This window comes from Terrapene carolina, unplaced genomic scaffold (assembly GCF_002925995.2).
Source record: "Terrapene carolina triunguis isolate 2854851 unplaced genomic scaffold, T_m_triunguis-2.0 Scaffold425, whole genome shotgun sequence".
In the NCBI taxonomy this organism is placed as follows: Eukaryota; Metazoa; Chordata; order Testudines; family Emydidae; genus Terrapene; species Terrapene triunguis.
In genome coordinates, this window is record NW_020664776.1 from 215,931 (window position 1) to 238,949 (window position 23,019).

Here is a 23,019-nt window from a genome sequence, read left to right on the forward strand (position 1 = left end):
TGGGGGGTCTCCAGCTAGGGGGCACTGGGCAGTGAGAGGATCTGTGGGGGGGTTCTGAGTGTGTGGGGGAGTGGTCTGTGGGAGGGCACTGGGCATGGGGGTTTGTGGGGGTCTCTGGGTGGTGTGGCACTGGGCGTAGGGAGTCAGAGGGGTGCTGGGCAGGAGGGTAGCATGGTGCAGCATGGGCCTGCCCCGAAGGGGAAGAATCACGATGGGAGCGCAGGGCCGGGCTGGCCAGTGTGCGTCTGGCAGCTCCCGGTTTGTAAACAGTGCCCTTGTACTGGGCTGGGTGGAGCGGGGTTGTCCCTACCGTGCCATGATCCATCTCCCATTGCCCCCGGCCAGCCCGTCGCTCTGAGGACTCTGCCCCATGTCCCCATTTCCCCCATGGGGGCCCACAAATATTCATAGATTCATAGATTCTAGGACTGGAAGGGACCTCGAGAGGTCATCGAGTCCAGTCCCCTGCCCGCATGGCAGGACCAAATACTGTCTATGTATATGTTTAGCACCAGGCCCACAAAAGGTTAATCCAGCCCTTTTTGGGGTGCAGGCTCTGGGATGGAGTTGGGGTGCAGGAGGGTTGCAGGCTATGGAGAGTTTGAGGGGTGCAGGCTCTGACCTGGGGCAGGGGATTGGGGTACAGGAGGGGGTGCAGATATTTGGGCTCTGGGAGGGAGTTAGCAACTCAGCACGTTATATAAGAGAAATGAGCTGCAGTGATTTCATATAGACATAGAAACTGATAGAAGACACTTTTACATATTCAAAATGTGAGAGGTAGAGTTTGAGGGAGGGAGTGTCTACAATATTTCACCGCATTCAGTCTCCTGGCTGGAGCAGTAATGTAGCCCTGCACAGGGCCGCCCAGAGGATTCAGGGGGCCTGGGGCAAAGCAATTTCGGGGACCCCTTCCATAAAAAAAGTTGCAATACTATAGTAACATGTATTTGGAAATGTAAAAAATAACTAGTGGAATACATTCAAAAATTAATTTGTAATAATTTGAAAATACACAAAATACATTATTTAAAAACATTAAATGCTTTAATGGTAGGTATACATGTGCAATTACATAATGGGCTGTTGCTGGGTGATGGTGATGGTTGGGGGGATGCCCGGCCCCGGCCCCTTACCATGCTGCTTATCCCCTCTCCCGGAGCCTCAGCGCGCCGCTTCCAGGAGCGGCCCCGGACAGTGTTGGAGCCATGGCGCTGCAGCGCGCCAGGGCTGCTCCTGGACGCAGCGCGCTGAGACGCTGGGGGATGGGGGAAGACGGAGGCGGGGGCAGCCTCCGACATACTTGTGGGGGCCCCTGCGGAAAATTGCCCCACTTGCCCCCCCCTCTGGGCGGCCCTGGCCCTGCAACACTTGTATATGATAGAGAGGAGCTGCTGTGTCTAAGCTTTGACAGTTTAGGAATTGGAGGCCTGTGCCTTTAAGACCCCAGTCCCAGGAACCCGCCCGCTGCTCTGGGGCTAATATGCAGCGTCCTGTGAGCAGAAGGAAAACAGCCTCTGCACCCCCTACACAGGGCCGGCTCCAGGGTTTTGGCCGCCCCAAGCAGCCAAACAAAAAAAAAAGAAAAAAGCCGCGATCGCGATCTGCGGCGGCAATTCGGCGGGAGGTCCTTCACTCCGCGCAGGAGTGAGGGACCATCTGCCGAATTGCCGCCGAACAGCTGGACGTGCTGCCCCTCTCCGAAGTGGCCGCCCCAAGCACCTGCTTGGTAAGTTGGTGCCTGGAGCCGGCCCTGCCCCTACACCCCTAGATTAGCGAGCACAGCGGGTGGCTCATCCCACGGGGGTCACTGTTCCCCCCCTCCCCTCCCTAAACGGGGGTTTTGTCCCCCCCCAGGATCTGGCAGCGTCTCCCCCCTGGGCTTAACCCAGCTCCCACCCCCGATTTTTCCCCTTCTGCCGCTACCTACAGTAGCTTGAGCCCCCCAGGCCAGTACATTTCTGTCCCCTGCTCAGACCCTGACAGCCCCCCCGCTGCGATTTGCCCCCTTAATCCTTTTAACCCCCCCAAAGAGGAGGCAGCAAATCGTAAGCAGAAGTAAGGGCAGAGAGAGGGCAGTGGCTACAGCGAAGGTTACTGGGCATGCTCAGTTCGGGTGAGCCTGCTCAGTGCACCCAAAGTAGGGAATTGGGAGCAGGGGCAGTTTGTTTCATGACACAACTGCTGAAACCCTCCCTTACCTGCGTTGAAGAGGACGGAAGCACTTCCCGGAGCAGTCTGGGAGATGTAGTTCCTGACTCTCCCGGGAACGGAAGTGACGTTGGGCGGGGGGGGGGACGAGCCGGGCTGCGAACGCGCGAGGGGCGCTGCGGCTCTGTCCGGCTCGTGCGTTGGAGCCTCTCCCAAAGCCGGAGAAGGATTTTGTGTCTCCCGGCTCTGGGCATGCGCAGATCGGGGTGGAGGGGGAGAGTCCCGCATGCGCAGAGGCAGCGCTCACCCGCTGCTGCTCCCTGGCGCTGCGGGGCCGGGCGGAGCAGGAGGGTCTGTGCCGGGGAGACCCATTAACCCCCCGTGCCCGGCCCGGGCCCTGCTCCCGCTGGAGCCGCCCTGGGGCCGCCCCGGGCTCTGCCCGCCCCGCTGCGGAGCTGCAGCCTCCAGGTACCGGAGCGAGCCCCGGGGGCGGGGCCGGGCGGTGACTCTGCCCCAGTGTCCGTGGGGGGGACCCGGCATCTCGCAGCGCCGGGATCTGCTCCCTGGGGCCGCGCCCGCGGGGGGCTCGGAGCTGCTGTCCCCGCAGGAGCCCAACGCCCCCGGCCCGGCCAGGCTCTGCCCTGGGGCCCCACGGGGGGTTCCGGGGGGAGGGGACCAGCCCCCACTGGGGTCCCTGCGTGGGGCCGGGCGGGGGCTGCCGGGCGGGGCGGGGAGAGACCTGGGAAAGGGGCGGATGGAAAATGTCTGTGCAGCCCGGACATGGCCAGGGGAGGAGAAGAGCAGGTGACCCCCGAGGAGCGGGGAGAGAAAGGGGGGGCTGAGATCCCCTCGGATTTACCGCTGCCCCCTCCCGTGGGGACCCCCCCATCCTCTCCAGCCCTCCCCCCTTCTCTCTAGAGAGCAACGAGCAACATCCAGGATGATCCCCCCCCCCCTCAAATCCCTGAGACGGTCTCTGTTCCTCTCCCCCGATTGTGCCCCATTTTCTCTCCTCTTTGCCAATGTCCAGTTCAAATCTCAGGTTTGGGGTGTTTCCCCCCGTTTTTACCTGCAGTGATTTGTCCTTGTTTAGGTGGGAAATGGTTCCCCTGAGTGATTTCTGAAATGGGAAGAGGGTTACTGGGCAGAGGCTGGGAGAGCCCTGAGACAGGGATACCTCTGGGCTCAGCTGTGGGGGCCACTGTCTGCTGGCAACAGGGCATGGAAAGGCCCAGGAAAGGAAGGGAGGAGCAAGCGCCCCCCATAGAGACAGCCCAGCCCCAGGTTTCCCAGTCCCAGCTACTTTCCCCAACTACGAACCCAGCAACTCCCACCCCCACACCACTGCCTGTCACATTTCCAGACCCCACAGCCAGTGACCTTCTGACTCCAGCTCCACTCCTTTCCCCTGTGAAAGCGACATCACCCAGGGCTCCCTGCCGGCCATGTGAATGTGAGGCAAGAAGAATCCATCCCATTCTGTTGTTGATTGAATATCGCTGTATAATCCCCTCAAATTTCCCCTCCTTTCTCTTGAACTGTTGAATGGTGACATAAAATGTCCCCAGATGTTGGTGCGTCTCTCTTATATTGGCAAATATTTAGTTTGTGCCCCATTTTTTCCTCATTTCTGAACTACTGATATCTAATTCTTGAAAATCTTCCTGCTTTTCTCTCCAGGTGTCTGACTGAGATCAGGGCTCTTCTCATACTGAGCGTGGCCCAGGCCTTGCCTGAGATCAGGTCCCCCAGTGTGCCGGGCACTGCACAACCCCTGACCAAGTTTGGTGCACTCGTGCCAGGAACTGCACAGACCCCTACAGAGAGCAGGGACCTTGTTGTGCCGGGTGCTACAGTGACTCTGACTGAGCTCTGGGCCCCTGTTGTGCCAGGCCCTGCATCAACATGAAGTGAAATCAGGCTCCCATTGTGCCAGCTGCTGCAGAGACAGCAAACAAAATCAGGGACCTTGTTGTTCCTGGAGCTGCAGAGACCCCAACTGAGATCTGGGTCCTGTTCTGCCAGGTGCTGCAGAGACCCCAACAGAGGTCAGACCCCACTGTTGTGACAGGTGCTGTGGAGACCCCAACTGAGTTCTGCGCCCCTGTTGTGCGGGGCACTGTAGAGACCCCATCTGACATCAGGCCCCCGATTGTGCCAGGTAAAACTGAGACCTGGACCGAGATCACGGCCCCCCTTGTGCCGGGCAGTGCACGACTGTGGCACAGATTTCTGCCTCCATTGTGCTGGGCACTTCAGAGACCTCGACTGAGATCTGTGTCCCCGTTGGGCCTGGCACTGCACTGACCCTGTCAGAGATCCTGCCCCCACATTTTGCCAGATGCTGCAGGGACCCCAAACAAAATCAGGGATCCTGTAATGCTGGGGGTTGCAGAGCCCCTGACTGAGATTAGGCCCCCTGTTGTGCAGGGCTCCTGCACAGACATTGACCAAGATCAGGGTCCCCATTGTGACAGGTGCTGAACAGACACCAAGGGTATCTCTACTCTGCCATTAAAAACCCACAGCTGGCCCATGCCAGCTGACTCAGGCTCACGGGGCTCAGGTGAAGGGGCTATTTAATTGCAGTGTAGATGTTTGGGCTAAAGCTGGAGCCAGGCTATAGGACCCTGCGAGGGGGGGGGGGGGGGGGGTGCCAGACCTTGGGCTGCAGCCCAAGCCGGAACATCTACTCCACAATTAAACAGCCCCACAGCCTGAGCTGTGTGAGCCCAAGTCAGCGGGCACGGGCCAGCCACTGGTGTCAAACGGCAGTGTAGACATGCCCACAGTGACAGAGAGTCTTTGCCACAAAGAGCTCAAAGGCTAAATAGGCAAATGGTGGGAGGTGACTCTCCATTTTACAGATGGGGAAACTGAAGCTCAAAGAGCTGATGTAATTTGCTCAAGTTTGCATGGAGAATTTGGGGCAAAACTGGGAACTGAACCCAGATTGTTTGAATTCGTGCCTCTCCCCTTAACCCCAAGCCCAGCTTGTGTGGGTGTACAGCGTTGTTTTGGTCAGAGTGTTTGCATTGCATTGGCTTCCAAGTGAGGTTGTGGAATTTTCTTCATTCGAGGTTTTTAAGACCAGGTTAGAGATACATCAGTCTGGGAATGTCTAGGGATACTTGGTCCTGCCTCATCACAGGAGCCTTGAGTAGACGCCTCTCAAGATCCCTTCCATGCCTACATTGAAATAATTCCGTTTTGTGCTGTGTCGTGTTCTATGCTGAGCTGTTTTGTATGGTGCCATTTGGAACTCTGATGCACCATGTTTTGTTGCAGTTTTATGGTGCATTGTTTTGCCTCATCTTGTTTGGTGCCTGTGTTGTTTTGATTTGAGTTGAGCTATTTTCCATTGTGTACTTTTGTCCTAGGATGTCATAGTTTGCATTGTCTTACTTTCTTTTCCTTTGTATTGTCATTTTATGCTATGGAGTGTAGGTTGTGTGTGGTTTGTTTGTTTTTCGGAATTGCCTGACATTAAGTTGTGGTGGGTTTTATTCTGTATGTTGTGTTTTTATACGTATATATTGCATAGCATCATAGACACGTAGGGCTGGAAAAGACCTCAAGATGTCATCAAGTCCAGCTCTCTCTGCCGAGGCAGGACCAAGAATATGTAGATTATCTCTGACAGAGATTTGTCCTACCTGTTCTTAAAAACTTCCAGGGAAAGAGACTCCACAGCCACCTTTGTAAGACTATTCCAGAGCTGAACTACCTTAGCTCTGGTGACAGCCACGCAGATTTTAGTGGTGAGCAGCTCTGGAGAGAAGGAGTCCCCAGTGAGTGGGCAGCTGGGTAAAGAGACTAAAGTTGGGAGGAGAAACATAGATGTGTCCAAGGTCACCCAGTCTGTCCGTGACAGAGCTAGAAATAGATCCTAGTTCTAGTGCCACCGTACTGCTGTTTTGGGTACTGAAGGTCTCTGCCACACTGGTGTTTTAGAGTGGTAGCCATGTTAGTCTGTATCAGCAAAAACAACGAGGAGTACTTGTGGCACCTTAGAGACTAACACATTTATTTGGGCATCAGCTTTCGTGGGCTAAAACCCACTTCATCAGATGCATGGAGTGGAAAATACAGTAGGCAGAATATATATACAGAGTACATGAAAAGATGGGAGTTGCCTTACCAAGTGGGGGGTCAGTTCTAAAGAGGCAATTCAATTAAAGTGGAAGTGAGCTATTATCAACAGGAGGAAAAATCACTTTTGTAGTGGTAATCAGGGTGGCCCATTTCAAACAGTTGACAAGAAGGTGTGAGTAACAGTAGGGGGAAATTAGCATGGGGAAATTTAGTTTTTAGTTTTTGTAGTGACCCATCCACTCCCAGTCTTTATTCAGGCCTAATTTGATGGTGTCCAGTTTGCAAATTAATTCCAGTTCTGCAGTTTCTCGTTGGAGTCTGGTTTTTAAGTTTTTGTTGTTGAAGAATTGCCATTTTTAAGTCTTCTATTGAGTGTCTAGGGAGATTGAAGTGTTCTCCGACTGGGTTTTGAATGTTATAATTCTTGATGTCTGATTTGTGTCCAATTATACTTTTGCCTAGAGACTGTCCGGTTTGGCCAATGTACATGGCAGAGGCGCATTGCTGGCACATGATGGCATATATCACATTCGTTTTAGGCACTGGTATAAAACCTTAGTATAGACAAAATTTACACTGTTTGAAGGTTTGGGATGGGGGGGCCCAGTGACCTCATTGAGGCCTGGGGCTGGCTGAACAGTGCAGCTGGTAATGGAGGGGCAGCAGTAAGTGCTGGAGGTATGAGCCAGGAGCACAGCCCCACAGGACTGGACACTGACTTCTCCTCACCCAGGGGACACCCCCCAGCTGTGTGCAGGGATTGCAGCTGAGCTTCCCTTCCAAGACAGCCTGTGCATCCATGGACAAACCACCTCTTCCTGCAGCCTAATACAATGGGGTCTGGGGACCTTTCCAAACTGCGGGTGATGAGGCTCTGGTGTTACCGGGGTCTGTTCCTGGCTCTGTCACTGACCTGCTTGGTGGCCTTGGGGAACTCACAGCCCCTCTGTGTTTTCCTCCTACCCATTGTCTACTTGGATTGTGATCTCTTTGGGGCAAGGACTGTCCCTCTCTGTCTGTGCAGTGCCCAGCACAATGGGGGTGCTGATCTCAGTCAGGTTCTCTGCCATGCGCAGCACGATGGGGCTCTGATCTCCATCAGTGTCTGTGCAACGCAAGGCACAGTTTATAGACTCTCAGACATTAAGGCCAGAAGGGACCATCATGATCCTCTAGTCTGACCTCCTGCCCATCGCAGGCCACAGAACCTCACTTACCCACTCCTGTAATAGACCCCTAACCTCTGGCTGAGTTAATGAAGTCCTCAAATCATTATTTCAAGACTTAAAATTACAAAAAAGTCCACCGTTTACACTAGTTTAAACCTGCAATGACCCATGCCATGCCCCATGCTGCAGAAGAAGGCAAAAAAAATACCCCAGGGTCTCTGCCAATCTGAGTCTGGGCAAAATCCCTTCCTGTCCCCAAATATAGCAATCAATTAGACCCTGAGCATGTGGGCAAGAGCCAGCAGCCAGACACCTGGGAAAGAATTCTCTGTAGTAACTCAGAGCCCTCCCCATCTAGTGTCCCATCACCAGCCTTTGGAGATATTTGCTGCTAGCAGTTGCAGGTTGACTACATGCCATTGTAGGCAGTTCCATCATACCAATCCCTCCATAAAGGTATTGAGCTCAGTCTCGAAGCCAGTTAGGTTTTTTGCCCCCACTGCTCCCCTTGGGAGGCTGTTCCAAAACTTCACTCTGATGGTTAGAAACCTTCGCCTAATTTCAAGTCAAAACTTATTGATGGCCAATATACATTTGTTCTAGGGCCAAAATTGGTGCTTAACCTAAAGAACTCCTCTCCTTCCCTGGTATTTATCCTTCTGATGTATTTATAGACAGCAATCGTATCTCCCCTGAGCCTTCTTTTGGTTAGGCTAAACAAGCCAAGCTTTTTGAGTCTCCCCTCATAAGGCAGATTTTCCATTCGTCGCATCATCCTTTTACGGGGTGGGCAAACTTTATGGGCCGAGGACCACATCTGGGTGGGGAAATAGTATGTAGGGCCGGGGTTGGGGTGTCGGAGGGGGTGCAGTATGCAGGAAGGGGCTCAGGGCAAGGGATTGTGGCAGAGGAGGGGTGCGGAGTGTATGAGGGGGCTCAGGGAAGGGGGTTGGGGTGCAGGAGGGGTGCGGACTGCAGGAGGGGGCTCAGGGCATGGGGTTGGGATGCAGGAGGGGTGCGGACTGCAGGAGGGGGCTCAGGGTAGGGGTGCAGGATGGGTGCGAACTGCAGGAGGGGGCTCAGGGCAGGGGGTTGGGGTGCAGCAGGGTGCTCAGGGCAGGGGGGTGGGGTGCACGGGGGTGCAGGATGCAGCAGGGAGTGCAGGGCAGGGGGTTGGGGTGCAGGAGGAGTGTGGGGTGTACGAGGGGGCTCAGGGCAGGGTACAGGAGGGGTTCGTGCTCCGGCCCAGCTTACCTCAAGCGGCTCCGGGGTGGCAGCGGTGCTCACTGGTGGGCCAGGGCTGTCTCCTTGCATGCCTGCCCTGTCCCCGGCCCCGCACCGCTCCAGGAAGCGCTGCCCTTGCCTCGCCTCCAGGTACCTCCTCCAAAGCTCCCATTGGCCGCGGTTCCCCGTTTCATGGAGCCCTCTGCCTCCCCCCGCCTGGGAGCCGCAGGGATATGGCGCCAGTGGTGCTGCGGGCCAGATCCAAAGCCCTGAGGGGCCGGATCCAGCCCGCGGGCCGTAGTTTGGTAAGGATGGTAAACAGGGAAAATTCACAGAAGTGCCTCTACCCAGTCCTGTTGATTTCTTGTCCCAACCTCCCATGAATTCTGGCCTCTCAGTCAACTCAGCTCCCAGTCCCACATCAGCTGTGCCCTCTCCCAGCCTAACCCGTTTCTATTGCAGTTCTTCATCCCCCTCGTCCAGGCAGGGGGTTGGCGCTGCAGCACCCAAGGCACCTGCGTTAATCACTGTCTCACATACTGGGGCTATTTAGATTTCAGGGAACGATTTATCAGAATTACTGACTCTGGGAGAGGAGAGGCTGAGAGGGCATTTGCTCCCCACATTCTGTAGAGCCATGTTCGACCCTGATAGCTTCCATGTTACCTCATCCTCCACACTCCCCTATGTGTGTCTGCCCATATGTCAGAGTGTCACCTGATCATAATGCCACTGGCCTCAGCAGAGCTCCCAGACAGGAGCTACATCACGATTGAAATAAAAAAAAAGAAATAGAATGAATTTTGCCAAACCCACTTAACCGCAATCACAATATGCTAGGGGATAAAAATTTACAGCTAAGGCACCCACCCTTAATTCTGCCCTGTAGTGACACCAGGCAATCACCATAGGGCAACGAATAAGGCATTTTAGTGTATAAAGTCCCAGATTAGATTATACCGATTTGTAAAGACATGAGAACTTTCTCTCAGGGTATCAGCTTCACTGGGTTGTTTCTTTTAGTGGTAATTCCCAGAAGTCAATAGATAAATAACATTCTCTCAGTTCTGAAATGGCCTTTTCAGATTTCTGGGGAATGTCTATAATGTTGCACTAGGGGTCAGGTCCTTGGAGAGACGGAACCTTGGTTTCATTTTAACTTGTCCATGCTCAGCAGCTTCCGGAATTTGGTTCAAAGTATTTACATGTTTCCCTGGCCTGTTCTTAAAAGTGCTGCTATAGAAAGTGGGGAGGGGCAGGAACTCACTGCAGGATCAGTCACTGAGTCCCTTAAATATTTATAGCTCATTGGAAGAAGGATGGGGATTGGTGGGTGTCTGGGGATTTAATAATAAACACACAAATATCGTTCTTAATGAATTTTCATCTTCTAATTCCCATAACCTACTAATTATCCCTGGCTGCCCCCCAGCACTCTGGGGAGGGAGTACTAGTAATCTCCTTTGGCCAGTGTGGAACCTAAAGCACAAGGATCTTTCAGTGACTGGCTCAAAGTCACCCACAGTGAAATTCACTTCACTGGATAAATCCCTAGTTGCTGAGCTCTGCAGAGGGGTGCGGAGGTGAATTCCATTCCTGGGCATGGACACCCCCCAATCCTCACCCCGATCTCAGACACTACCCCAACCTTCACCTGCAGTGATGGACCCACTTGATGTTGCCAGAGCCATCTGCCATGGGACCTAGAGGGGACAGAGGCCCAGCTCCAGAATTGCTACCCCTGCCCACAGCCCCCATGCTGTGCTGGAGTTGCCCTGGCTTTCCACTCTGCAGATGGGTCTAGCTGCCTGGGGACCCAGCCCGTATGCCCACCACACACAAAGGTCTTCACAACACCCATCCCAGGATGGGGAAGGACAATCTGGGGCTGGCTGCAGTCTCCCCTTGCTGCTGTGAGAGGAATGGGGTGGTTCCTCATATAGGACACAAACATACCCAGGGACAGAAGGGAAATGTAGTTTCTTCTAGGGGCTTGAAAATGTTTGGTTTAGAGTCCTGAGCTCTGTCTTCCTGTTTGTCTCCTGCCACTTTCAGGTCTCTTGGAGAGACAAGGTGCGTGAGGTAATTTCTTTTAGAAACAATTAAAAATCCCTCTCTTTGATATCCTGGGACCAACATGGCTACAACAATTCTTTTCCCTTTGTGCCCCCTCCCACTCTCACCTCCCCCTCAGCTGAGACTGTCCCATGTGATGGGAAAATAAGGATTCAGTCCTGTAACTGGATTGGGTCTTGTCAGCACTGATGGGAGTGAAAGCCTGTGTGCATTAATGACAGCAGCAGCTCTGGGACTCGGAGACATAAGGAGAAGAGATGAGAGTGAGCAGGTTATGTTTGTGCAGGATGTGAGTTACTCGTGGGAATTCTGAGATACTGCGTACGCACAGAATTCACATCCAGCGCAGAATTTCTTTTTTTTGTTTTTGCATGAAGAAAATAAATTCTGCTGAGAACTGCTGCCGTTCTGCCTTTCACCCACGCTGTGGCACCAGAACAGGCAGCAGACGGCTGGGTTCATCTTGGTGGGAAATTGTTGCCCTGAGCTATACCCCAAATGGGAAGAGAGTTAGTGGGTGCAACTTGGGAGAGTCCTGAGACATGGCTGCCTTTGGGGGTGGGGACAGAGTGGTCATTCTCTACTCGCAAGAGTGCGTGGAAGGGGCACAGGGGGAGCAAGTGTCCCCCACGGAGACTGCCTGGTCCCAGCTTACCCAGTGCCAGCCACTTCTTCCCCCACCATACCCCAAACCTCTTCACCCCTCCAACTATCAGCTGCCAGTCTTCCCTCGCTGCTACCCCTTCCTGATTGGAAGAGAAACTCTAAGCTGTAGCCCCTTCTCTTTAACTCTTTAAAGTTGCCTTGCCCAGGGCTTTGCTCCCTGTGCGAATGGCAGGTAGGGATGGGGAGCCATCACTTTCTGCTTATTTACTGAACATTCATCTAGTCACTGACACCTTCATTAATCCTATGGAGACTGCCCAGCCCCAGGTTATCCAGGCCCAGCTGCTTCTGCCCCCCACCATACCCCAAACCTCTTCACCCCTCCAACTATCAGCTGCCAGTCTTCCCTCGCTGCTACCCCTTCCCGACTGGCAGAGACCCTCTGAGCCAGGGGTGTGTGAGGGCTCAACCCTCTGGCTAAGGCCTTGGGGCACTTTCTTCCTCTCTCGGGGTACCACATGACACAGCAAAACAGCCAACTGTCGGCAAATAAGGGTAAATAAAGGAATGAAAGAAAAGAAATGGCTGGGAGGAAAAACTGTGGACAGAGCCCATCAGGATATGGGCCCTTCTTATTTCTGGGAGCCGTGGGGGCTTCTCAGTCCTCTTCAGAGTTGACTGGGTCTCCTGGGCAAGTTTCAGCCTGCTCCCTCTTTGAGCCCCAGGGATCCCCACCCTCCCTCAGTGAAGGCCAGAGCCCCGAATGCTGCCAGCCCTGTCTTTGGGGCTGGAGATGCTCCACAGACAGTTCCTTTCCCAGGGTGGCCCCCCTCTGAGTAGAGCAGGTCTCTCCTATTAACTCCTGCTCCAGTCCTGGCATGGTTTGCAGGTGTGGAGGGGCTGGGCCAGTCCAGACTAAAGCAGCAGTTTAACGCCTTCTGTGCCAGCGTGGGGTTTATATAGCCCTTCACAGGCACCCAGGCCCAGGGAATGGCCCCCTATCAGCCCCATGCCTGATGTGGTGGGGCGACCCACTGGCAGCATTGTCTTTGAGGGTGCTGCTCCCACTCCCTCCCCTCCCCCTTTACTGCCACCGCAATCCCTGCCACCTTCACTCTCTGAGGGGTGACCCCCAGAAGGTGTGTTTTGTTATCCCTTTCACTACCCCCCAGGATCTGTTATACACCCTCTGTCATTCACCTTTGTCTCAGGAGACAAGGCGGGTCATGGGGTGCGGGTGATGCTATGCTGCAGATCCATCATCACTGAAGGGGTGGCAGCCTTGACCCTCCTTGAAGGTTGCCGGGATGCTGATGTGCACTGGAGGAGAACTGGGGCTTGACTGAGTCCATAGACCATTTGGCCCACACTGTGTCACTGTAAAGCCTGCTCTGCATTGCTGCCAATTGCTGCTGGTGGCGTTGCACCTGTAAGTCTCTAACACCCGTAAGTCTCTGTAGCGCTGTCTTCAGTGACTCGAGAGCATGAGCACCAGCCTCAGGCAGACTGGTAAGAAGCAGGGAAGAAAACCCAAATTGGTTGTGAGGTCTATGTGTAGATTTCACCAACCAAGTATCCAGTGTAAATGCTGCAGGCACTGTATCGGGATTAACATGGAATCACAGACAGTCCCTTTGGGTCATCCCATATATCTCACCACGCAGGTGAGCTCACCTTTGTGACAGATGGTCCCTTACACCAGGGGTTTTTGACCTTCTTCTTTTTGAGCCTCCCCCCCCCCCAACATGCTCTAAAAACTCCATGGCCCACGTGGGCCACAATAACTGATTTTCTGCATAGAAAAGCCAGGGCTGGCATTAGGGGGTAGCAAGCAGGGCAACTGCCTGGGGCCCCATGCCACAGGGGCCCCCACAAAGCTACATTCCTTAGGCTTTGTCTTTAGCCCCAGGTGGTGGGGCTCAGGGCCATGGACTTCAGCTTTCTGCCCTGGGCCTCGGCGCGTCTAATGCTGGCCTTGCTTGGCAGCCTACCTGCTAACTGCTCGTGGCCCCCCAGGGGGCCCCAGATCCCTGGTTGAGAACCACTGCCTTACACCACGAATCACAGCAATGTTCAGGTTACTGCCAGTCCCAAAGGACCAGTCACTTCGTTAGGTGAATTGAATCTTAGATCTCCCAACAAAGACAACACTTGTAGCCAGTCCTGTCATAACCTGCATTAAGATTTATTTAAGAGGAAACGAGAGTTGTTTACAAAGTTAAAGCAGGTAATCGTACATGCAGACGAGTTAGTCTTAAATTTCAAAAGGTAATAGAAGCTTCTATAATAAGCAAGCCCTACGTATTCTTTAGGACTAACCCTGGCTAAGCAGCTGGGGATCTCTTGCTTATGCCTAGAAACTTTGCCCCCCCGAGTCCAAGCAGCATACAGATAATCAGTTCATTCTGTATGGGGTTTTTATGCCCTTCCTGCCATGTGCTCTGAGCTGCAAACTCAGCTAATGGGAAGTCAAGAGCACAACAACTGTCTTTTGTCTTTAACATCCCATAATAGTCTCTCTGGTGTTGATGGACCTTTCCTGCCAGGCAGGATGTAATGCATTCTGTTGCCAATCAGCACTTCACCTCGGTAAAGTGTCTCTCCTGTCTGGTGATTTACATAGCCACAGAGGCTCACAATGCAACTAGTCAGATATTAACCAGTGGTGAGCTGGAGCCGGTTCCCACCGGTTCGTAGGAACTGGTTGTTTAATTTAGAAGCCCTTTTAGAACTGATTGTCCCTCTGAAGCACCTGGCATTGGCCAGTGAGCTTGATGGACCATTGGTCTGACACAGTGGGCCGTTCTTATGTTCACAGTCTCTATCAGGAGTATCTACTCATTTGGACTCACTGGGGAGCCACAGAAAGAAACAAGGTGTCCTGAGGCAAGAAGGCCCAGTCTCAGAGCCCTCAGGGTCACGCTTGCCAAAAGCTAAAACTAGGCCCAGCCCATGAAAGGGGGCACTCCCAGGAGAGACTGTATAAAGGCTGGAGCATCAAAGAACTTAGTAAACCTGAGAAAGCTGCCTTGGGGACAATGAGAGGGAGAATCCCCCAAAGTGACTCCTTTGATTCTGCTCTTCTGTGACCTTTGGTTTATAGAATCATAGAACTGGAAGGGACCTCGAGAGGTCATCTAGTCCAGTCCCCTGCACTCAAGGCAGGACTAAGTATTATCTAGACCAGGGGTCTCCAAACTACGGCCCGTGGGTTCCATTTGTCCGGCCCTCCAACCAACAGGGGAGAAGCGAACAGCTGAGTAGGCATGCCGAGCAGGCAGGGGGAGGGGCCGCTGGCAGCAGCTCACACGGGGCAGCAGCACAGCTGAGGTGTGCAGAGGGGTGAGTGCCTCTGGGAGCCAGTGTCCCCCCAAAAGGGGAGTCAGCTTAGGGGAGAGTCATTGCTGCAGCCGAGCAGGCACGGACCCCTCCCTTAGGAGTAAAAATACAAGCCAGATGCTTAATTACATCTCCAATAAATGGAGTAAAGAAGATGGAAATTAACAATTTCATAATGGTTACATTTTAACTACATCACTAATAGAACCAAACAGTATTTGTATGATACAAATGTGTGAGTTTTTAGAAATAAAATTTAAAAAAGTGAAATGATTTTTAATGTATTGACAAATATTTTGTGATTTCACAGTACCTGCATCGATTAACTTTTATACGTGATTTAGAATTTAATGCAACACTGATACAGTAGAATAGTGTTGTTTTTTAACAATTTTGAATATATTTGCATATATTTAATTTCTTTCACAGTTGCTTCGGCCCGCGAAGCCCCTTCAAAAATCGAATATGGCCCTCATCTTATAAAGTTTGGAGACCCCTGATCTAGACCATCCCTTGAAAGGTGTTTGTCCAGCCTGCTCTTAAAAATTCCCAATGATGGAGGTTCCACAACCTCCCTAGGCAATTTATTCCAGTGCTTAACCACTCTGACAGTTAGGAAGTTTTTCCTAATGTACAACCTAAACCGCCCTTGCTGCAATTTAAGCCCATTACTTCTTGTCCTATCCTCAGAGGTTAAAAAGAACAATTTTTCTCCCTCATCCTTCTAACAACCTTTCATGTACTTGAAAACTGTCATCATATCCCCTCTCAGTCTTCTCTTCTCCAGACTAAACAAACACAATGTTTTCAGTCTTCCCTCATAGGTTATGTTTTCTAGACCTTTAATCATTTTTGTTGCTCTTCTCTGGACTTTCTCCAATTTGTCCACATCTTTCCTGAAATGTGGCGCTCAGAACTGGACACACTATTCCAGTTGAGGCCTCATCAGCGCGGAGTAGAGCGTAAGAATTACTTCTCGTGTCTTGCTCACAATACTCCTGCTAATACATCCCGGAATGATACTTGCTTTTTTTGCAACAGTTTAACTCTGTTGACTCATATTTAGCTTGTGATCCACTATGACCCCCAGATCCCTTTCCGCAGTACTCCTTCCTAGGCAGTCATTTCCCATTTTGTATGTGTGCAACTGATTATTCCTTCCTAAGTGGAGTACTTTGGATTCATCCTTATTGAATTTCATCCTATATACTTCAGACCATTTTTCCACTTTGTCCAGATAATTTTGAATTTTAATTCTATCCTTCAAGGCACTTGCAACGCCTCCCAGCTTGGTGTCGCCTGCAAACTTTATAAGTGTAACAGAGACTCTGCTACTGGGAGGGTTTCACCATATCTCAGAGGGTTACACCCTGGTAGGAGGGGGCTAGGCCTGTACTGGAATAAGGTCACTCTGTGCTTCGCAGTGTGGCAGAACCTAGAATGTCCATTAGCAGGGAAAATCCTGGGGGGAATTGGCATGTGGAATGGACAAAAACCCTGTCTGAAGTCTCTCACATTGTCCTTCTCTCCCTGGCAGGCTACAGAATAACATCCACGTTTCGCTCCAGATCATCCCATCCTCCCAGGGGGAAGGAAATGGCTTCAATGGAGCTGGCTCAGGTAAGGGATTATCAGGGAGCTGGTGATGGGTTCTGCCTGGAGGGAGAGGAGCAGTAAATGCATAGGAGGGTGGGAGCTGCTTGAAGTGGTGGGAGGCAGGAACTATCTAGGGTGGAGAAAGGGAGGGGACAGGATCTAACAAACCTGCTGAGACTTGTGTAATCTAGGGTGTGATGGGTTGTCACCCCGGGGTGCAGTCTGGGGGGCTTCTGGGAACCGCTGTGGCCTCTAACTCTGAAGCTGGTCTGGCCCTTCTCACACTGCTTTGCTGGAGATTCAGCCAGCCTCTCCAGGCCCTGTTATCACCCAACACGACAGCAGGTGACGCCATGAATCCAACTAAGCTACCTGAGTGCTTTACCTAAGCCACTCAAGGACAGATAGAAGACAACAGCCAATTTCCCAGCGATAAGTGATAGCAAAGAGATCAATGCAGATTACTTAGGCTTAGTTTGAATTTTTGGTTATTTGCTAACATACTAGATGGGTAGAATTTGAATTGGCAATTTCTCACCCTGACTGATGATAGAAGCAGTCCATCAAGTTTCCATACCCAAGCTTGAAATCCCTTTACCCTGGGACCAACACTTCCCCCAGTTCAGTCTTTGTTCCTCAGGTGGAGAAAGTGAATAAGGAAAAGTTATTTACTTGTTCCCATAATTTAAGAACTAGGGGCCACCAAATGAAATGAATGGGCAGCAGGTTTAAAACAAATAAAAGGACGTTCTTCTTCACACAGCACACAGTCAATCTGTGGAACTCGTTGCCTGAGGAGGTTGTGAAGGGTAGGACTATAACAGGGTTTAAAAGAGAACTAGATAAATTCATGGAGGTTAAGTCCATTAATGGCTATTAGCCAGGATGGGTAAGGAATGGTGTCCCTAGCCTCTGTTTGTCAGAGGGGGGAGATGGACGGCAGGAGAGAGATCACTTCATCATTACCTTTTAGGTTCACTCCCTCTGGGGCACCTGGCATTGGTCACTGTCGGTAGATAGGATACTGGGTTGGATGGACCTTTGGTCTGACCCAGTATGGCCATTCTTATTCATAGATTCTAGGACTGGAAGGGACCTCGAGAGATCATCGACTCCAGTCCCCTGCCCTCATGGCACGACCAAATACTGTCTAGACCATCCCTGATAGACATTTATCTAACCTACTCTTAAATATCTCCAGAGATGCAGATTCCACAACCTCCCTAGGCAATTTATTCCAGTGTTTAATCACCCTGACAGTTACGAACTTTTCCCTAATGTCCAACCTAAACCTCCCTTGCTGCAGTTTAAGCCCATTGCTTCTTGTTCTATCCTTAGAGGCTAAGATGAACAAGTTTTCTCCCTCCTCCTTATGACACCCTTTTAGATACTTGAAAACTGCTATTATGTCCCCTCTCAGTCTTCTCTTTTCCTAACTAATCAAACCCAATTCTTTCAGCCTTCCTTCATACGTCATGTTCTCAAGACCTTTAATCATTCTTGTTGCTCCTCTCTGGACCCTCTCCAATTTCTCCACATCTTTCTAGAAATGCGGTGCCCAGAACTGGACACAATACTCCAGTTGAGGCCTAACCAGCGCAGAGTAGAGAGGAAGAATGACTTCTCGTGTCTTGCTCATAACACACCTGTTAATGCATCCCAGAATCATGTTTGCTTTTTTTGCAACAGCATCACAGTGTTGACTCATATTTAGCTTGTGGTCCACTATAACCCCTAGATACCTTTCTGCCGTACTCCTTCCTAGACAGTCTCTTCCCATTCTGTATGTATGAAACTGATTGTTCCTTCCTAAGTGGAGCACTTTGCATTTGTCTTTATTAAACTTCATCCTGTTTACCTCAGACCATTTCTCCAATTTGTCCAGAACATTTTGAATTATGACCCTGTCCTCCAAAGCAGTTGCAATCCCTCCCAGTTTGGTATCATCTGCAAACTTCATAAGCATACTTTCTATGCCAATAACTAAGTCGTTGATGAAGATATTGAACAGAGCTGATCCCAAAACAGACCCCTGCGGAACCTCACTTGTTATACCTTTCCAGCAGGATTGGGAACCATTAATTACTACTCTCTGAGTACGGTTTTCCAGCCAGTTATGCACCCACCTTATAGTAGCCCCATCTAAGTTGTATTTGCCTAGTTTATTGATAAGAATATCATGCAAGACCGTATCAAATGCCTTACTAAAATCTCGGTATACCACCTCCACCGCTTCTCCCTTATCTACAAGACTCGTTATCCTATCAAAGAAAGCTATCAGATTGGTCTGACATGACTTATTCTTTACAAATCCATGCTGGCTATTCCTTATCACCTTACCACCTTCCAAGTGTTTGCAGATGATTTCCTTAATTACTTGCTCCATTATGTTCTTATGTTCCAGGAGTTCTCTTGTGTAGGGAATGAGGCCAAGAGATGATGTCACACCCACCTTATGTAGCTTTTCCATATGGGGGGAACCCTTTGTTCCAAACTCAGTTCCCAGTCCAGTTTGTGGGGAAATACTGTTACCAAAATGGAGTTCAGTGTCATGTGGTCTGGTCACATGCCCTAGCATGCCCTGCTGAGTCATAGTAGCCATGACTAATGGGCTGGCTGAAACATTCACAGGAAGGCTAAGCTCTTCCACAGTCCATTGTTTTTGTTGATGAGCCGTCAGCACTGTCTGTCTTCTTCACTGTTGTACCTGAAAGGCTAGTTGTGGGTGTTACCCAGAGTAAGCACATTTGAAATACAGATACAGAGTCAATATCCATAACTTCAGATACAAACATGAGCCATGCACTCAAATAGGATAATCATATTCAGCCAATCATAACTTTTCCAATGACACTGCACATGACGCATCTTGCACAAAATACCTCATAATTATGTCCTAATCATTTTATACTCATACCACTATGCTGAATGTGGGGTGTAGTGTCAGATAGGGCCTAATTTCAAGGCACAGGAGTTGGGAATGGAACTTCCCCTCTTTGTGGAACAGGAAATAACCCCCCAGCCAGGGCTGGGAAAACTTCCCAGACTCCCAGTGCTGGAGCCGGAATCTACTGACACTTCATTAGTTACCACCACCCCCAATCTTTGTGGCAACTGCAAACTTTATCAGTGATGATTTTATATTCTCTTCCAGATCATGGATAAGAATGTTAAATAGCACAGAGCCAAGAACCAATCCTTGTGGAAACCCCCTAGAAAGAAAACCACTCGACCATGGTTCCCCATTTACAATCACCGTTTTTAATCTATTTAATATATGCTGTGTGTATTTTGTATCTTTCTAGTTTTCTAGTCAAAATATTCTGCTGAACCAAGTCATATGCCTTACAGAAGTCTCGGTATATTACATCAATAATATTAGCTGCAACCAAACTTTTGATCTCATCCAATAAGGATATCCAGTTAGTTTGATAGGATCTATTTTCTCTAAACCTTTGTTCATGGGTACTAAATATATTACCCGCCTTTAATTCTTTATTAATAAATCCAGTATTGGCTGCTCCATTATCTTGTACAGTATCGATGTCAGACTGACACTAGTAATTAGCTGGGTCATCTCTTTTACACTTTTTAAATATTGGCACAGCATTAGCTTTATTCCACTTTTATGTAATTTCCTCAGTGTTCCAGGTCCTAATTAAAATCAACATTAACAGTCCACCACGCTCCTCCACCAGGTCTTTAAAAACTCTTGTTATCTGGATCCGCTGATTTAAACACATCTAACTCTAATACCTGCTGTATAACGTCCTCCTGAGTTACTGTTGGAATGGAAAGACTGTCGGCATCAACATCTTATGATATGAGTACATCATCTGTTTTTCCCCAAATCCAGGAGAGAAATATTTATTGAACACTTTTACCTCTTCTGCATTATTTTTGATAATTCTGCCATTTCCATCTAGTAATTTACCACTACCATTGTTAGGATTAATTTTGTACTTAATATACTTTTTAAAACTTCCTTCTTATTTTCATTGATTGATCATTGATTTCTGATAGCTTCCCTTACCAATTTTCTACAATTCTGACCTTCTCACTTATATTCTTTACTATTGACTTCCCCTTTCTTCCATATATTTTATTTGGAGAGTGTTGGGATTCCTACCAGGGAGCCACCAGCAGGGTCCAGAGACAGCCCCATCTCCTGTATCAAGCTCTGGCTAGTAGGTATGTGAAGATGCTGCTTCCGTCTTTCAGCTGGGAAACACAAAGCTTCTCTCTTTCTACCTTCTAATGCCTTCTGGCTTCTCTAAGCAAAGTGGGGTGGGACTGTGTTAACATGTGCCTCCCAGAGCGTCCATTTACCTAGTGCTGCTGTTCTGTGAATAGTGGGGTTGTGAGTGGTGCAGCAGGTACTGAGTGTTGGACTCTTACTCTTTCAGGGGCCGGTGACCTTTGAGGAGGTGGCTGTGTATTTCACCAGGGAAGAGGGGGCTCTGCTGGACCCCACTCAGAGAGCCCTCTACAGGGATGTCATGCAGGAGAACTATGAGACGGTGGTTTTGCTAGGTAAGGAGTCCTGTCCCTTCAGTTATTAGAAGCTGTGCGTTCTCTAAAGAACCTGAGTAGTAATAACTTTATACCTTTATTTGTCATACAAGTTTTGACAAGTTTCCTTGCCCCCCCTTTTTTTTTTTTTTTGGCCTTATCTCCCACCCACTAGTATAATTTTTGGACATGTGCCTTTTTGGTGCCGTCGGTCATTTTAAAATTGCATTTAATGTATCCTTCTTGGCTACATTAATAACTACATTAATAACTGTAGCTTTCATGCCTTTTCCTCATTTTAAGAGGAAAATATACTGCCTGTAGAATTCTAAGTTAAGTAAATAGGCGTATGACTCATGCATGGGTTGTGTGACAGTCAGATGAGCTCCTCTTTTGATAGGAGAGCGTATAAGGTTTCCATTCAGGACCCCATGGATGAAGGGAGAACAGAGCCGTGGGAGGGGAGGAGAAGGGGGGAGTAGATAATTCTGGTGTGCAGGATTCGAGGTAAGAAGGAGCAGGGAGGGATGAGGTAGTGAGAGACGAGGACGGGAACACAAGAAGCTCCCAAGGTGCCGGGAGGTGGTGATGGCTGAGAGTAATGGGAAGAAGAGGAGGGGAGTGTGGAGGAAGGGCACCCAGGAAGTGGGCTGGGTGGGTCAGTGGGAGGGAGGAGAGGTTTGGGGATCTAGAGCTGTTGGGGATCCCAGATCTTTAACCCTGAATCCCTACCCAAGCCTTGTTGCTTTAAAGCCTACACTCCAGTTTTATTTCTGTTCAGTTTCACTTCATTATACATTTCCCCCCCAAATATTATTATTTTAACTCTTGACCTCCCTCTCCCACTCATTACCGTATAACCTCCCCATCTCTAGGCACAGCGTCCCTGGCCAACCATCCTGAGTCCTTGCTGCATTCCTCCCTCCCAGAGCAGGGTGACTACCAAGGCACAAATGGGCACTTGGTTGATGATGTCACTGGGTGATAGTGTAGCCTGTACAATTTTTACACCTATAAGATTACGTATTGGGGTACAGCTTGCCCTGGTACATGGCTACTCAAAGTTAATGGAGGAGATGGAATTTGGTGAAACACACAGAAACTTGATGTAATGCAGACAGTTATAATTGAAATCATAGACAAAAATCAATACACATAACGATTAGAGTAAGATAAATATATAAAGAAGGTCTTGCACTGTGCATTCTTACAAATTATGAACACCATTGGAAACGAAGTTCGAGGCGCAAGGGAGACCATCAGAAGGGAGGCCCTGCTTCAGTATACACTGTCTCGGGGACCCGACAAAATGAAAAAATGGTAACTAGGAGAGGTATTTTCTCCGCTTTCTTATGGTAATAGGATGGCGATATACCATATCTGCTCCTTTACTCAGATTACAATAATGTCAATAGCTGCCCCAACCCATATGTGGCCTTTGGGAACTCCATAATTAAGCATCAAGCATTAATACACATGATTTACATCACTTATTTATTAATAATTCCAATATATGAATGTGGTCCAACTGCTGAGATACTTCATAGCAACCTAATTGCTAAAGCCCGCCCCAAACTTCCTTCTTTCAGAATCCTGTGGTGTATTGCACCTGTTTGTGGTTCCTCGTTAGTCTCTCAAAATGAGGGTGCAGAATATATGACCTGGGATTCTCTCCTTAGGCCTATTTAGGTAAATCCCAGACTTCAGCATAACTACTCCCACAAAGCCTCAACCTAATATAAGGCCCTGAACTGTAGCAAGCTTATGCTATGTCTACACTACCGCAGTAAGTCAACCTATGCTGCGCAACTCCAGCTACGTGTATAATGTAGCTGGAGTCGATGTACCTTAGGTCAAGTTACTGCAGGGTCTACTTACCTTACTCTTCTCATCAGGGGTCGATTACAGGGGTCGATTGGAGAGCGATCTGTAGTCGATTTGGCGGGTCTTTACTAGACCCGCTACATCGACCAGCAGTGGATCAATCTCAGAGCGTCGATCCCGGCTGTAGTGTAGTCCCTGCCCTTAATAACCCATTTATTTATGATCACTTTCTTGCCCCTCCACGCATGTTCCAAGGTAATAAGCAATACTCTGTGAGACAAAGTTCCTCCTCTACCTTGGTGGGTTCTGCGCTTATTGGCGGATTTGCTCGCTTCACAGATTCACCCTGTGGATCAGGAAAACAGTCCAGAGACCTTCCCCTCTGGTAGAAGCTATAGTCCAGGTCAATTCCTCCTGTGTTTGATCA

At 49.9% G+C, this 23,019-nt stretch overlaps 1 protein-coding gene across 1 annotated transcript in view; it reads left to right on the forward strand.

Moving 5' to 3' along the window:
* The first annotated feature begins 20,754 nt into the window (after positions 1–20,754).
* Positions 20,755–23,019, forward strand: part of LOC112125089 (zinc finger protein 135-like) — a 23,393-nt gene continuing 21,128 nt past the window's right edge. The window contains exon 1 of the mRNA XM_029913045.1: positions 20,755–20,789. Within this exon, the coding sequence (XP_029768905.1) occupies positions 20,756–20,789 (34 nt within the window). The 5' untranslated portion in view covers position 20,755. The remainder of the gene's footprint in view (positions 20,790–23,019) is intronic.